This window comes from Crotalus tigris, unplaced genomic scaffold (genome assembly GCF_016545835.1).
Source record: "Crotalus tigris isolate CLP2741 ecotype Arizona unplaced genomic scaffold, ASM1654583v1 scf7180000017666.379230911805:20528666, whole genome shotgun sequence".
NCBI lineage: Eukaryota > Metazoa > Chordata > Lepidosauria > Squamata > Viperidae > Crotalus > Crotalus tigris.
The window spans coordinates 20,265,114-20,280,075 of NW_024096552.1; the positions used below are offsets into that span (position 1 = coordinate 20,265,114).

At 36.1% G+C, this 14,962-nt stretch overlaps 1 protein-coding gene and 1 pseudogene across 7 annotated transcripts in view; one reads left to right on the plus strand and one right to left on the minus strand.

Annotated features, from left to right (window-relative positions):
• The window catches only part of UBP1 (upstream binding protein 1), a 36,217-nt gene extending 25,640 nt beyond the window's left edge, over window positions 1-10,577 (plus strand). For 2 of the 7 annotated variants that reach the window (XM_039336959.1, XM_039336960.1), the window contains 5 exons: window positions 1,584-1,674; window positions 2,343-2,452; window positions 5,953-6,095; window positions 6,860-6,911; window positions 8,685-10,577. In XM_039336959.1, coding sequence (XP_039192893.1) covers window positions 1,584-1,674; window positions 2,343-2,452; window positions 5,953-6,095; window positions 6,860-6,911; window positions 8,685-8,722 — 434 coding nt within the window. In that variant the 3' untranslated portion in view covers window positions 8,723-10,577. Of the gene's footprint in view, window positions 1-1,583; window positions 1,675-1,851; window positions 1,986-2,342; window positions 2,453-5,062; window positions 5,495-5,952; window positions 6,912-8,684 lie in introns of those variants that run through there. The other 5 variants (XR_005556001.1, XR_005556002.1, XR_005556004.1 and 2 more) reach the window with 4 other exon arrangements.
• A 4,172-nt stretch (window positions 10,578-14,749) lies between these two features.
• On the minus strand, window positions 14,750-14,930 carry LOC120305305 (annotated as a pseudogene).
• Between the last annotated feature and the right edge of the window lie 32 nt (window positions 14,931-14,962).

Sequence of the window (14,962 nt, forward strand, 5' to 3'; positions counted from 1 at the left end):
GAAGGAGGAAGCTTTAGAGTTCACAAGCTTAATACTGTATGGAACAAAACTGACTAAATCTGGATGTTCTGCTTCGGATACCACGGAGCCTCCTCTCAGAAGGTAACAAGGAAAACAGGTTGTGAAGAGGATGTGTAGTGTCCCAGACCATCTTGCAGACCCTGCTCAAGTGGACCCTGCTTGAGTATGGCTGTGCCTACCTTTTCTGAAATCGACAATGATCTCTTTGGTTTTTCCAGTGTTTAACACTAGGCTGTTTTCCTTACACCATTTCACCAAACCCTCAACCTTCTTGTGTTAAGCACCTAGTCACTGTAATACTGTCAAGTGGCTAACCACAGGTGCAGAGTAGAGGTTACAGCTTTCTTTTCCATTTATATTGTCACAAAGTGAATTTCAATTACATTGACCACGAGGAGATACCTCATTAATAGTTCCATGCTCGTTGGAAATCATCAGTGGGTAATCAGTTGTTACTTTGTAGTGCTCCCAATGAACATTGCAAATGAAAATACAGTTGCAAAATACACACAGAATATACACAAATACAGAATATTCCTCATATGTGTATATGTAAGTCATGCAAAATATGACAGCATAACATAACATCTGTATTTCTGCTCTGAAAGATTAAGGAAAGATAAGCAGTGTATATGATTGTGATCCAGAGGTTAGTTTGGAATTACCTCCTTGGTCAAATCTGTTTTTCTTCTTATGTCAGCATTGCTCTAGGGCATCTTTTCTGTTACTTCATCTTCTGGAACTCCTTGGTAAGACAAAAGGTCCCATGGATCAGTGACTAGAGAAGATTACTCTTAAACAATCTTGGCAAATGCTCCTAACAATATTTTATTTCCAGCATCAGGAGTTCAAGAATTAGAAAGAAACAGGATCCATTAAACATCTGAGGCAAAGCAATTGGATAGTTTCTTTTTCCCTGTGGGAGGTTCATGGCATCAATTAAATCCATGCAAACATAGAGAATGATTTGGCTATGAGAAGGGACTTTTTTCACATAGGTATTGTTTGGCATACAGCAAAAAATAATAATATTCAGCTGTCTCTCTGGAGTCAGCCGAGTTTATCCATACAAAAGTAGGCAATTGTACATGGGTTTTATTTCAGCTAGGTGTTTTTGACACAAGGGTACTGAAACATCCACTGCTATGCAGTCTAAGCAAAACTAGTGTTAGCAGCTGTTACAGTTTTAAAAAATAACAATAAAAGAACTTAATATTACCTTTATTATGCCATTAATATAATCTTTATCATGTAATAATCATGTTTCTTATGTTTTCATTTTTTCTGTGCTTTTCTGAAGTGTTTTAAGACATCTTGTAAGTGTGCTCTGAATTACCCTAAAGAATGCAGACTGATTGTTAATTATTGATTTTAAATGAGTAGAGAGATTAAGTTTACATTAAATTAAGTTTGCTTAGAATTCCTTAAAGCCAAATGTTTATATCCTCAAAAATTACTAGTAACTTATTCAGAAATTTTGTTATTTATCTTTGAAAGACAGTTTTATTTTGTAAACTGATTTGTAGCCTTCTAGTGTATATACATTCTGAATGTTTTTGTAGGTGCTGATTTATTGAAGCTGACAAGAGAAGATCTGGTACAAATCTGTGGTCCTGCTGATGGAATTCGGCTTTACAATGCACTTAAATCAAGGTAAATAGTTCATTGGTGTCAACTCTACCTATGTCAATTGTATAAAACAGTCTGTCTTAGACTAGAGGGTTTGGGAGATGCTAATTTAGTTTTTCGATTGGCATATGCCTGTGTGAGCTCATGCAAGAGTTGGAAGTACTGTGCTCAAAAGAAGAATGTTTTGTTGTACACCTTCAGGGCAGGCCACAGATTTGATGCAGGCACTGATGAGCTCAAAGGTAGACTGTAAGACTGATAGCAATGCAGTTGGGCAGTTCTGATTTCTTGAAGACGGATGGGTTTGTTGCCAAGAGACAAATCTTCTCATTTAGGTGAGCTATAACCAAACTAAAGTTCTTGAGGTCATGGCTACTAAATATTAACAATTGCAGATTTTCTAATTGTGAATTAAACTGGCATACTAGATTTTGTTAACTTGCTGTTACTTCTACTATGATAGTTGTTTTACAAAAAATTACACCAAACATCAATGTCTTCTTTAATTTAAATGTAAAACTTTATTTACCAATATTGGGATAACTTCAGTGGTTCTGAAATTAGTTACTTGACTAAACAATATCTGATAAAACTTTAAGTAGTTCACAAAGAATAACAGTAAAGTAATATAATAAAATGAGCATATGTTCATGGTATTCTTTAAAAAGAATATTTATTTCTTTGCATTCTAGGTCTGTTAGGCCACGTTTAACAATCTATGTATGCCAAGAGCAGTCAAGAATTATACGACTGGAAAGGCAACAAGACTCAGGCAATGGAGAAAAGAATGGTGCAATATTTGGTATGTAATTTCTCTTGATATCAAATATACTGTTCCTGTACCTTGAAATATTCTTTATGTGTCAATTACAGATCTCCTTGAGGCATCAAAACCAGCCTTTTTAAAGAATTAAAAATCTTTTAATTTTTTTTTAGTGGAACAAATTATTTTGAATTATATACCATGTTGTTATAAATTGTTTGCAACAAAACTTGCATTTAAAAAAATACACAGAAGTGAGTTTGTAGCTGGAGATTGTTCATATTGAAATGCATAAATAGCTTTCAGTTTTCTAAAATACAATTCAAGTTTGATGCCCTGAAAACAAATCATGCCAAATGTTACTGATTTATAAATTTATTAATGAGATTTAGATGAGACTAGCTTCCAATCCATATAACCATCTAATGAAAAATCTGAAAACACAGTCCCCTCAGACTTGATTGACAAATAGCATTTATTAAAAAAAGTGTGTTGATATTTCTAGAATTTCCTAATCTGATTATATTTTGCATCTTAATTTATCTTAGGTGAAAACTTTCCAGATTTATGAATAATAGAAATTGAGGGAAATTATGGGTAACCCAGGGGAAAATATATGAACATGAGGCATTGGAAATACAGTTAGGGGAAGTAAATTAAATTTAGCAGAGAGAAATATAAAGTATAATGAAGAGATTGAAAGGAGATGTATATGCTACAAGGCACAGTTAAGTATAGTGGTACCTAAAAGTTTGCGAACCCTCTTGAATTTTCAATATTTCTGCATAAACATACCGTATATGCCGGCGTATAAGGCGACTTCTACAAGCGCTAAAATCGGCGCCAAAGACAGGGGCCGTCTTATACGCCGAGTCGTCTTATACGCTGGAAATACTGGTAGTTTCCAGCGTATAAAACGACGTTCTAGGAATGTGGCTCGGCGACAAAGACGGGGGTCGTCTTATACGCCGGGTCGCCTTGTACGCCGGCATATACGGTAACCTAAAATGTGATCTAACCTCTACACAAGCCTTATAACCAGATTTTAAAAATCCAGTGAAACAAATGAGTCAAAAACATCTCTTGTTCATTTCTTTGTTGAGGAAAATGATCCAAAGCGATATATTTTTATGTGACAAAAATAGGTGAACTTTTGCATTCAGTAATTGATGTGCCCTCATAGGCAGCAATAACTAACTAAATGTTGATCAAACATTTTAATCAGAGGTGAACCTCCTTGTACAAATTGGTTCTTCAGGTCTTTCCACAACATTTCTAAAGGGTACTACTTTGAGTCTGGCTATTCCAAAACATAAACTTTATTCTCCTTTAATTATTTTTGGTTATAAAATCTGTGTGTGCATAAGCCACTTTCTCTTGAACTTCAATTCATAGGCAGATAACTTGACATTTCCCTGAATAATTTGATGGTGCAATTCAGAATTCATCAATGATGCCAACTTACCCTGGTTCAACAGCAGCAAAGCAGGCTGAAATTATAATATTGTGACTATTTTTTACACATCGGATAAGGTTCTTATCTGGATTGAAGTGTTTACCTTTTTGCAAAACAACACTTTTCATTCAGTCCAAAAAGTTTTTTTTTTTAATCTCATCTGACCACAAAATATTCTTCTGATAGCCTTATCCACGTGGCCTTTTATAAACTATAGGCAGGCATCAGTGTTCTGTTTGGAGAATATTGGCTTTATTTCTTGCAACCCTTCCATGCACGTATGGTTATTCAGTGTTTCCCTGATCGTGGTTTCATAAACACTGGTGTTTCTCAATGCAAGAAACCCTTCCATAGACACCAATGCAAGAGAGGCTTTTGGTTCCGTAAGCATTACTTGGGTCTTTGAGACCTACTGGAGTAATTCATGCCTTATTCTTGATGTGATCTTGGTTGATTGTCCACTCTGGGGAGGGTAACAATAGTATTGCATTGCCTCCATTTATACACAATCTGCCTTTCAGTAGACTGGTAGAATTCAAATTCTTTAGAAAGAGTTTTGTAATAGCATGAACAACTGTTTTCCAGAGTTTGTCAGAAATCTTTGTTTGAGCTGTGACACACTTCCATCTATGTTGTAAAGATGAAATTTTGATAGTGAATCCCCAGAATTCTATTATTTAAATAAGGCAGGACTTTTCACCACCAAACCTGATTATCATCATCCTAGAGTTTAACATACTTTTGCCATACATAGATATGGTATCATTTTTCTCAATAAATCAATGAACAAGTATAATATTTTTAACTCAGTTGTTTAGTTGGGTTCTCTTTATTTAGTTTTGGGAGTTGTACGGAGAACAGAACACACTTGAGGTCATAGTTACAAAGAAAAATTAAAATTTCAGAAAGATTCACAAACTTACTGCATCACATATTTATTTGTATAAATAAACATTTCAATACAATGTTTCAATGACAAAAGGAGCATACCTTTTGGTTGCATTAATAAGTGCACTGCATTCAAATTTTGGGGAAAACATTTGGTCTAAAAACCTATAAAACCATATTCTGAGTGCTGTGGTAAGTTTTTCCATAATAATTAAAGACATAAAGGGTGAGAAAGGTACACTTGTAATAATAGAAATGTTCTGGGAATAAAAATATTCTTCTGCATATTCTGTTGTTTCTTCCAGCTATATTAATCTAACTACCCGTGAATGTGGAACATCACAAACTACTCCTTAGCCATCGGAATAACTTCAAAAAAATTCTCCAATCCATTTCCAGGCCAACAGGAACAGTATAGCCTGAGAAAGAGGAGGAATGTTAGATTTTAGATACACTTATTAAAGAAGCACATTATCAGAGATTCACAAATTTACTTCCAGATATAAGGATATGCAGCAATATATCTCCTTTCCTGAAGTACAGGATTGTTTTCTGTTTTAAAAACTCAATTTACAAGAAAGATTCTGCTGTCTGAAGATGTGGCATTTGAAGTCAGGATTGATTACATTTACATAGTTTGTACATATTTATGGAACAAGGGGATGCTTCCACTTAGAAAAGTACAGATTTTTTTTTTTTTTTTTACAAAAAGGCAAAGACTAATGCCAGTCCATTTTCTACATTCAATATATAAGATGGCTTAACTATATTTTTTTGGCTATTATATTATTTTAGACTTTACTCTGTATTTTGAAATTTATTTGGAAAGAATATTTTGTTCCTTGGCTTAGTTCTGTTTCAAGGATATTATGAAAGATAGTAGAAATCTTCATTAATGTTTGGGCCATCTTTCAGGTAGCTGGCATTCAGGCTTAAGGCTGTGCACAACTTAATTCAAAGAATCAGACTTCTACTTTAATTGAAGAGAAAGGAATATATGAAGTGGGTCGCCAGGCTGCATATATATAAAAAAGGTTTTTAATGATCCATATATTAGTAACATGCTTCATAATACTGCAATCTTATAGAATAGAATACTAATAATAACAGAAAGAAATCAAGAGGTATTTGTTTTTGAAGAGCAGTATTAGGAGGTCTTTTAGAAGACCTTTTCTTAAGATATGTTTTATTTTAGTTTACCATGCAATCTACTTGGAAGAAATGGCTGCCTCGGAAGTCACTCGCAAGCTTGCTTTGGTGTTCAATATTCCTTTGCATCAAATTAATCAGGTTTACAGACAAGGCCCTACTGGTATCCATATTCTTGTCAGCGATCAGGTAAATTCTATTTTTCCTCCACCAACATACATTTTACATTTCAAAAATTCCAAAACAACAATCAGTTTGTGTTTTTTTTCCTGGTATAGTTGCCACTGCTGTAGACTTAAGAAAGATATTTGAATTAACAAATACAAATTCTAAATGAATGAGAAGACAATCAGCAAACAAGCATACTAACCTCGTTTTATATATGAAATTTATTTTTCATATAATCTTACTTAATGAATATCTTGCTTTCCTTGAAATTCGAATGAGTTGGTCAAATTTTACAATACAAACAGTTCCTATTAGATTCATTTTCATTCTATCAATCAGGTAACAAGAATAAAGCAAAAATCTTTGGAAAATCTACTTCTTAAAATGGTCAGAACAAAGGGATGAATAGTAACTCATTCTTTGAGTTAAAATTCTCAAACTATCACTTGCCTCATGAACATTCTTCTCTTTGTGAACATCAGTGTCCCACTTTTGATGCCATATTTCTGAACATTCCAGATACATAGTATGTAATATCCATATAATAACTATAATATTGCCACATGTTGAAAAATATAATAAAATATTAAAACTATGCATTATTAGAGATCACTGCACTTTTGACTAAATCAGAAAATAATGTTAGTTCAAATGAGAGAAGAGTATTAGAGAAGAGCATTAGAGAACAGAAGTTGTTTGTGGGACTATTTGTTAACTTTTTCTGTAATGTATTAAACTGATCTGACTTGTTAACAAGGAATAGTATTTATAATCTTCCTCCCTAGATGGTCCAAAACTTTGAAGATGAGACCTGCTTCCTCGTTACCACAATAAAAGGTATGATGGTAATCATGAAAACAGAGTAAATCAAATATTATTATCTAGGTCAGGGGTAGGCAACCCAAAACACTCAAAGAGCCACTTGGACCCGTTTCCCACCAAAAACAAAACACTGGGAGCGCAAAACCCTTTTGATATCTAAAATGAAGATAACACTACATATATCCTTTTTTTACTTTTATAAAGGGTAAAAAAGGTCTCTCTCTCTGTGTCTCTCTCTTTCTGCCCTTGGTCTGCCAGTCCCCTTCACCAACTCTCTTTCTCTCTCCCTCCCTCTCTCTCTCTCTCTCTCTCTCCTCCCTTTCCCTCTCTCCAATCTTCTGCTCACCTGGCAAGCTGGCTTCAAGCTGTTCTCCAACAAGCTCAGGGGTAGGCAACCTCGGCTCTTTTATGACTCATGGACTTCAGCTCCCAGAATTCCTGAGTCAGCATAGCTGGGCTAGCTAGCTCTCTCCTGCCCTTCCTGTTTCCTGCAGAGACGCAGTAAAGGGAGGAGCCCTGCCCAAAAAGCTTTTCAGCTTGTCGGAGAACACCATGAGTCCACTCTCTTTTACACACACATACACACACAGAGAGAGAGAGAGAGAGAGAAACACAAACACAGAGAGGGACAGAGAGAGAAGCAGGGAAGCGCAAGTGGCTCTCTGTGTCTCTGTCTCTCTCTGCAAATGTCAGAGGAGGCTGGGAGCCACATGGGAAGGCTCAAAGAGCTGCATGTGGCTTCAGAGCCACAGGTTGCCAACCTGTGATCTAGGTTATGTCTAGTAATAGATTTTGCATTTATGAGATTTTTAACTATACTACATTAATCGAGCTTTCTATAATTTATTTTTAAGCCTCTAGTTTTACATATAATGTTATATCAGTTTAGCGTAGCAATGAGTCTAGATGAGCCCTAAACACAAGTGCAGCCACAGAAAGTTTGCGTTATTGTATCATTCAAGCATGTCAAGGTCTTATTAATCTTATGTACACTTGTTAAACCTGTGAACTGTTTTATGATAACTTGTTTGCCTTGGCACTTCTAAAAATTAACAAGTTGGGGTTAGGAAAATAAATTAATTTTTGACCCATCTAAAATCAAAACAAAAGCTTCACCCTACACACATAAGCCATAGCATTTACCAAGATTTCTCCTGGTATTTCCACATCCTATTAGTCTGAAATGCAAATCTTCTGAAATGGTTTACACGGAAACACATTTCTTAACTGAGTTTTTCCCAAGAATTGCTGAAAAGAGGAACACTTTAGAAGATATTTTTCATTTGATAACATTTATATATAACATTTGTTATAGCCAAAATATATAACCAAAATTAAATTATAGTCCATTCAGATAAATAGTTCTTCACACAGAAAAATGTACAGTGATTGTTTAAAAATTATTGGAATATCAATATTAGTCTCAGGTTACATTCATGACAGATACTGAAAGGAGGGAAAACATAGAGGGAACCAGAGTGTCATCCTGAATTCCTAGTTATTATTTTTTAAATAAATTTACAAGTTTATATAAGTTCAATAAATGTAAAAGTTTATAATTTGTTTCTATAAAATGAAATGATAATTATTCATTCATGAAACCATATAGTAGCTTCAGAATTTTATGAGTCCATAGACTTGGAGAATAATTTTATGGAACCAAAAATTGTTTTAAAGTATGATTTCTTTCTTTTCATAGATATAGAATGTAAACATAATCTTTTAATTAAGACAATGCATTAATACTATGAATGTCATTTTGTTATTGCTCATTAATATTCTTTGCAGCTGAAAATGGTGAAGGTTTCCACATAATTTTGAAGTGAAGTTGCCATATGTACGTCGGACTGATATTCGAATTGAAAAATGGAGTCATCAAGAATGGCAAATAACACCAAATCTCTTCAGGGATCTGACTTCACCATATAGAATGTTTCATATTGAAAACACAAGTTGATCTTCTAATGAACTGTTTAGTAAATGAACTTATCACTGCCATAGCCAATTGTCCTCATTAGAGGCTTGAAATGACAGGCATGGAAAAAGCAAAGTACATAAAAGTGTTTGCCCTTTCTTGACAAAAATAAAATAAAATAGGCACGCTATGGCCAGTAGATGCAGTATCTTGAAGCATTACTGTTTCCTCTTACACTGTATCCAGTTGAATGTAAACTAATACTGGGCATTTATCTTCCTATGCCAGTTTGTCTATTACTTGCTTGTGCTTTTATGCTGCTTTTATTTTTTGATGTTAGCAGAGCACATAGTAATTTGTGTGGAGATAAGTAGTATGATAATAGCAATCAGGTTTGGGATCTTGAGCATAAAGCTATCAAAACAACATTCTCTGTATAGATTGTGTATAAAGTGTGAATGTAAGAAGTGCAAATGTCGGGGCTTCTTGTTAAAGTCCTAACTACATGAAAATTAAGCATGCATCAAAATATATTATCATTAGTACCTGAGCAATTTGTAAAATACGACCTCTGTGGTACAGCATTTTGCTTTTCAACAAATTCCTTGAGAAAATTTGTTTATGCATCATGTTTTTAGTTTCTTGAATGATACACTCTGCAGTTACCTTTTTTTTTTAAACCACTCTGTAAAAATAATAGTGAGTTGACCTTTAACAAAATATAGGTGCACTCCTGCATTTTTCCATGTTCACTCCCAGGTCACAATTGCCCCCCCCCTCTCTGGCTGCACTGGAAAGACCAGTCTTAGTGCCTATTCCATACAACCAAATACTTGACTAGCAGTTGCACATCTTAATGAACTGTACAAATGCTTTCAAATGTTACTGAAGATCATAGCATTCTAGAAAAATATTTGACTCTTGGATTGTGTATTAATATATGTACTTGTTGGAAATTAAGACACAGAAGGTAGATTACTTCATGACTTGCTTTTTTAATCAACTTTAATCTTGAATGCTGTAGTGAAAGGGTGAAAAGTGCACGTCAAGTAAAGTTTTTGATTTCAATTCCATTTTTAATTATGCCTAAGTGAAGTGCTTGAACTATATAATTCTAAGAAAGTCAGTTAATTACTTGTATTTGGATGAATATTCGTTCCCTTATTTCTCCATGACCTATACTATTCTGCACTGATAGAGGGAGCATAGTTTGTGAGCATAAACTGTTTTTGAGTTGTTCTTGACTATAAATTATTTTTGATTGTACTTGAGTGTCTTCAGTTCACTTGATGTGTCATGTCGACACTTTTTCAAATTTGTGGAGAATCTTCAAAAAATTTAAAAGCTGTACAATAGTTTTGTTCATTTGGATTTAATTAATGGCACCAGCAAATTGCTTTTTGTTTTTGGATATGATATATACATTTCAATTTCAGTAAAAACATTTTCCAATAATGTTGTAAACATTTTACCTTCATTTTTTGCAATGTGTACTGAAAACATAAGTGCTGCTGAGATATATAATTTGGAGAAGTATGTCATCTCTTTCAGCTGGAACTAGAATGAGCACTGGCTTAAAAAAGAACTGTGCTTATACTCTGCTCAATTGAACTGGATGTGCTGATGATTTTTTTTTTAAAAAAAATACTGTTTATATTGATTTACCACAATAAGTTTTAAAATGATTGAAGTTAAATCTAAATTTGATTGCCTTTATTCACTAGTAACCAGTACCAAGTTATTTAAATTAAATACCTGTTTAATAATTTCAGTTTCATGAACTCCCTTTACATAGAATCAAACACATCCAAACAAGTTTGTTTGATAATGTAATATTTATTTCATAGCTTAATTACTATATACAAATCGCAAATAATACAGATAACTACTGTAAGATATTCTTCTATACAAATTACAAAAACTGTGTTCAATCATATTTTATTTGTATTTAAATCATACAGATACTGATTAGAATGCATTGCAAATCTGTTTTATCTTTTAACTGAATATTTGAAGAATGCTTTTTTCAAATTCAGTGTTGAAGAACTTTGAGATGGTGTATTCCATAACTTTCATTTGTCTATCATGCCATTTTCTTTATTTAAAAAAAAGTTGCTTAAAATGATTTAAAATCTAAGGGATTGGTTTGGACAAAACTTAGCAGCAATTTTTCGTGCAGCTGCTGATAAAAACAGGATCGCCAACATGATCGCCAACGTACGATATCAGATATGGCACAAGAAGAAGAAGAAGAATGTGTAATCTACAGGTTCATACAGATTCTCTCCATATTTTTTCTATGTGGTGTGCAGCAGGAAATAGAAAAAAAAGACTCACCAGCTTGCCAATTTTCTAAAAAAAAAAACAAATGTATTCACACCTTAACTCAGACATGTCAAACACAAGGCCCGGGGGCCGGATGCGGTCCGCAAAGTGGTTTCATGTGGCCCGCGAAGCCATCCTGGAAATTGAGGGAATGGCCCCCTCTGCCTTGGGCCTGGCCCAGGCCGGCCAGGAGCCAATGTACAATTTTGTGGTGGCCATCTATGCTGAAACACATTCAGTTTTAGCTCCACAAGGCTGTCTGGAAACAGCGAGGAACCAGTAGAACCTTGAGCAGCAGCCTTGAGGAAGTGGGGCTGGGCTTGGTGCCATGAGTGCTCAATGGCCAGGCTGGGCATTTGATCTCTGCTGTCCAGGTCTCTGGGCAGCCTGTACCACCATCCAGCCCCCCCCCCCGCGTGGCCTGAGAGGAACAGTGAGGCTCCTCCAGTGGACCATGTCTTGGCACTTGCCCCGGTCCCACCCCATTCTGCCAGAGACCCTGTTGTCCCACTCCTGCCCAGGCCCCATAGGCCCCTTGACACGAACGATGTAGAGCTGGCCACATCCACCCAGTAGGCCACACTCACCCAGCCCCCCTGAGGCAACTGCAATGCTGATGCGGCCCTCAATGAAATTGAGTTTGACACCCCTGCCTTAACTCCTTTAGGGGTTAATAGAGGTCTATAAGGGGGGAGGTGGGATGGTTTCATAGTCAGGCATGGCCTTGCATTTTGGCTTGCATACTTTCAGATATTTGTAAGTAATCGCCATAATGTATTTGTACAGCATTCAAACCAATGGTACTAGTATGAAGGTGAAAAGACCATTCTCCAAATTATAGTCCAATGGAAGAGTCTTCACTTTGACAGCAATAAGTTTTATTAATTTTATGGTAACTCTCTGGATAAGTAGCAATATAAGATAAGACTAACCTAAGATTCTGGGGAAAAAAAGATTCGAGTCGATGACAACAACCACATTAGTGAGCAGGGCATTAGAATGATATATGAAAGAGGATTTGCCCACTGAACCCATAACTGTAGTTACACAAAAACATGGATTCTAATGCAAATGACTCCTGGCTTGTTGATCACCCTGTTAAAAACAGTTGAAGGGCAGGAAGGTAGAGTAGATAAAATTGATGAATTTGTAGGGATATAAAATTATGTCAGTACTAATTACCAAATTTTATAAGTTTGGAAAAGGATATTATGCAGACTGGAACAGTTCAATCAAGGACACATGATAAACTTAAAAAAAAAAAAAACAGTAATGCCCTTGGTCTAGAGCAGTGATTGGCAACCTTAAACACTCAAAGAGCCACTTGGACCCCTTTTTCCCAGAGAAAAGAAAACACTGGGAGCCACAAAACCCTTTTGACATCTAAAATGAAGATAACACTGCATATATCCTTTTTTACCTTTATGCTATGTATAAAAAAACTATAGTGTGTTGCATTTATGAAATCAGTGAACTGCTACAAAGAAAATTTTTTATGCCGGAGAAAGAGGGGAGAAAAAAACCCTTTCTCCTTCATCCCAACAGGTGAAAACATTTTTAGTAGCTTATCTACCATCTTTAAATACAGCATAATTATCCCCATACCTCATCTCTTAATTTAAAAAAAATCTAAATATTTCATTAAATGTTCTTTACTAAAAGTCCAGTAAGGACACCATATATATTCATATTCTCTCTCTCTTTCCTCTTTCTCTCTTTCCTCTCCCTCTCTCTTTCTCTCTCTTCCTCTCTCTGGTCTTCTGCTCACCTGGCCTCACGCTGTTCTCCGACAAGGTGACACACATTCTTATTGGGCTGGCTCTCTCCTGCCCTCAGTCTGCCAGTCTTCTTCCCCCACTAAGTAAGTAAAAGTGTGAGTTTGTGTGTGTGTGTATGTGAGTGAGAGAGAGCTGCTGCTTTCTGTGGCTTCCTGCTTCCTGCAGAGCAATAAGCTTGTCAACTTGTCGGAGAACAGCATGAGGCCAGCTGGCCAGGTGAGCAGAAGATTGGGAGAGAGAGAGAGAGAGCCTCTCTCTGTCTCTATCTCTCTGCAAATGGCGGAGGAGGACTAGGAGCCGCAATAGAAGGCTGAGCCATGTATGGCTCCAGAACCGTGGGTTGCCGACCCATGGTCTAGAGAATCTGAACATAAGCAAAGATTCTGATGATGTCTCCAATTGTGGCCTAACAAAACCAATGGAACTGGCATCTGTAATAACAGTTGCTACCTTGAATTTGGCCAGCTGGGAAACTTCTACAATGTTTCAGCTTGTTGATCACATTTTATTGCCAAAGGAAGAAGAAATTATGATTTCCTTAATGTAAACTATTACTAGTGCAGCTTCTCAAAATGCCTCTACTGCTACAATAATAGATGTTCAGGCAAAAAAATGTGACCTGTAAAGTACACAGAAAGCATACAACCACATTTGAGCTATGTACAGGCTTAGATTGGTCCAGCTGAGATACATATCTTGTGATAGCTACTGTCTGCTTGATTTTACTCGTTTTACTTTTGGAAGGTTGGTGCTTCAAGGAAACAGTCATAGATCTCTGCATATAAACTAAATGGAAAAAAGTTACTAGGTACCTGTTGTGACATATTGAAATGCAGAAGATCTAGCTAGTAGTCTATCCTATTTGGAGAAAGAGGAATAGTACTGTGGGAAGTCAGCCCCCCTCCCCAGAGAAGGAAAGATTAAAAGGGCAGAATATTATATTTCCTCAAAGGATCTTAAAAAGGTAGAAAAGCATGCCCAGTTTTTCTTAATAGCCCAAAGTCTCCCTCCCTATGCAGAAACCAACTCTGTAGAAATGCAGATATCATAATCCTTTCAGAAAGATTGGCACCTGGAAGCTTAGAGCTGATCATATTAGAAAGACAAAGATACCTAGAATCAACAATCCTTCACACCAAAAAATCCAACACAGGACATAATCATCAGCCACACCGCCAAGGAAGCAGGATATGACCTTTGGGACATAATAGGATCAACCCACCACATCAGAATACCAGAAGGGCACACTCAGACTCAGGTCAAAGTTCATGCCACAGGAACAACTCCAAACAAAAGCTCAAGAAGGTATAAAAACCCACCACTTCCTACTACATGTGGTCAGCTTTCCCAGAGCCACACTTCCATCTGGCTTTGCTCTTCAATAAACTACAACCTTCTTTCTAAAGCAGTCTTCATTTTGCTTATTCCTAGCTTGGACTGGACCCTGATGAAGATTTTTTTTTCCACAATACAAAAGAAAAAAAACTTTATAAGGATTTTAATGTTGACTTGTTCAGAAAATAATATAAAAGAAACTGTGCACTTCAGCAGGACCTGAAGTTATCCCATATTCATTTAGATATATGTTTTAAATTGTTTTTTTGATGTTTGTGATATGCAAGTTCCTGAACAGCTATCTTGACAAACTGCCATCTTTTGCTATTGCGTGCATCGGATTTCTGTAAACAGTGGTTCTCAACCTTTCTAATGCTGCGACCCCATAATACAGTTGCCCATGTTGTGGTGACCCCCAACCACTTATACATCACCGGGTGCCAGGGGCGTGGCCAAAGAAAAGGGGGAAAAATGGCGGACAGCCTTGTTTGACGACCCCCATGAAATGGTCGTTTGACCCCAAATGGGGTCCCGACCCATAGGTTGAGAACCACTGCTGTAGAACAAATGAACTTGCAACAAAGACTAAACAGTACATGGTTTTACTTCTACCGTTTTCACTTCTGCAGGTTAAAAACTACAGTACTACACTTGATCTTAGCCAAAAGGCTGAGAAGCGATAACTACAGTAATGATATGTTTCAAAAGCAGTA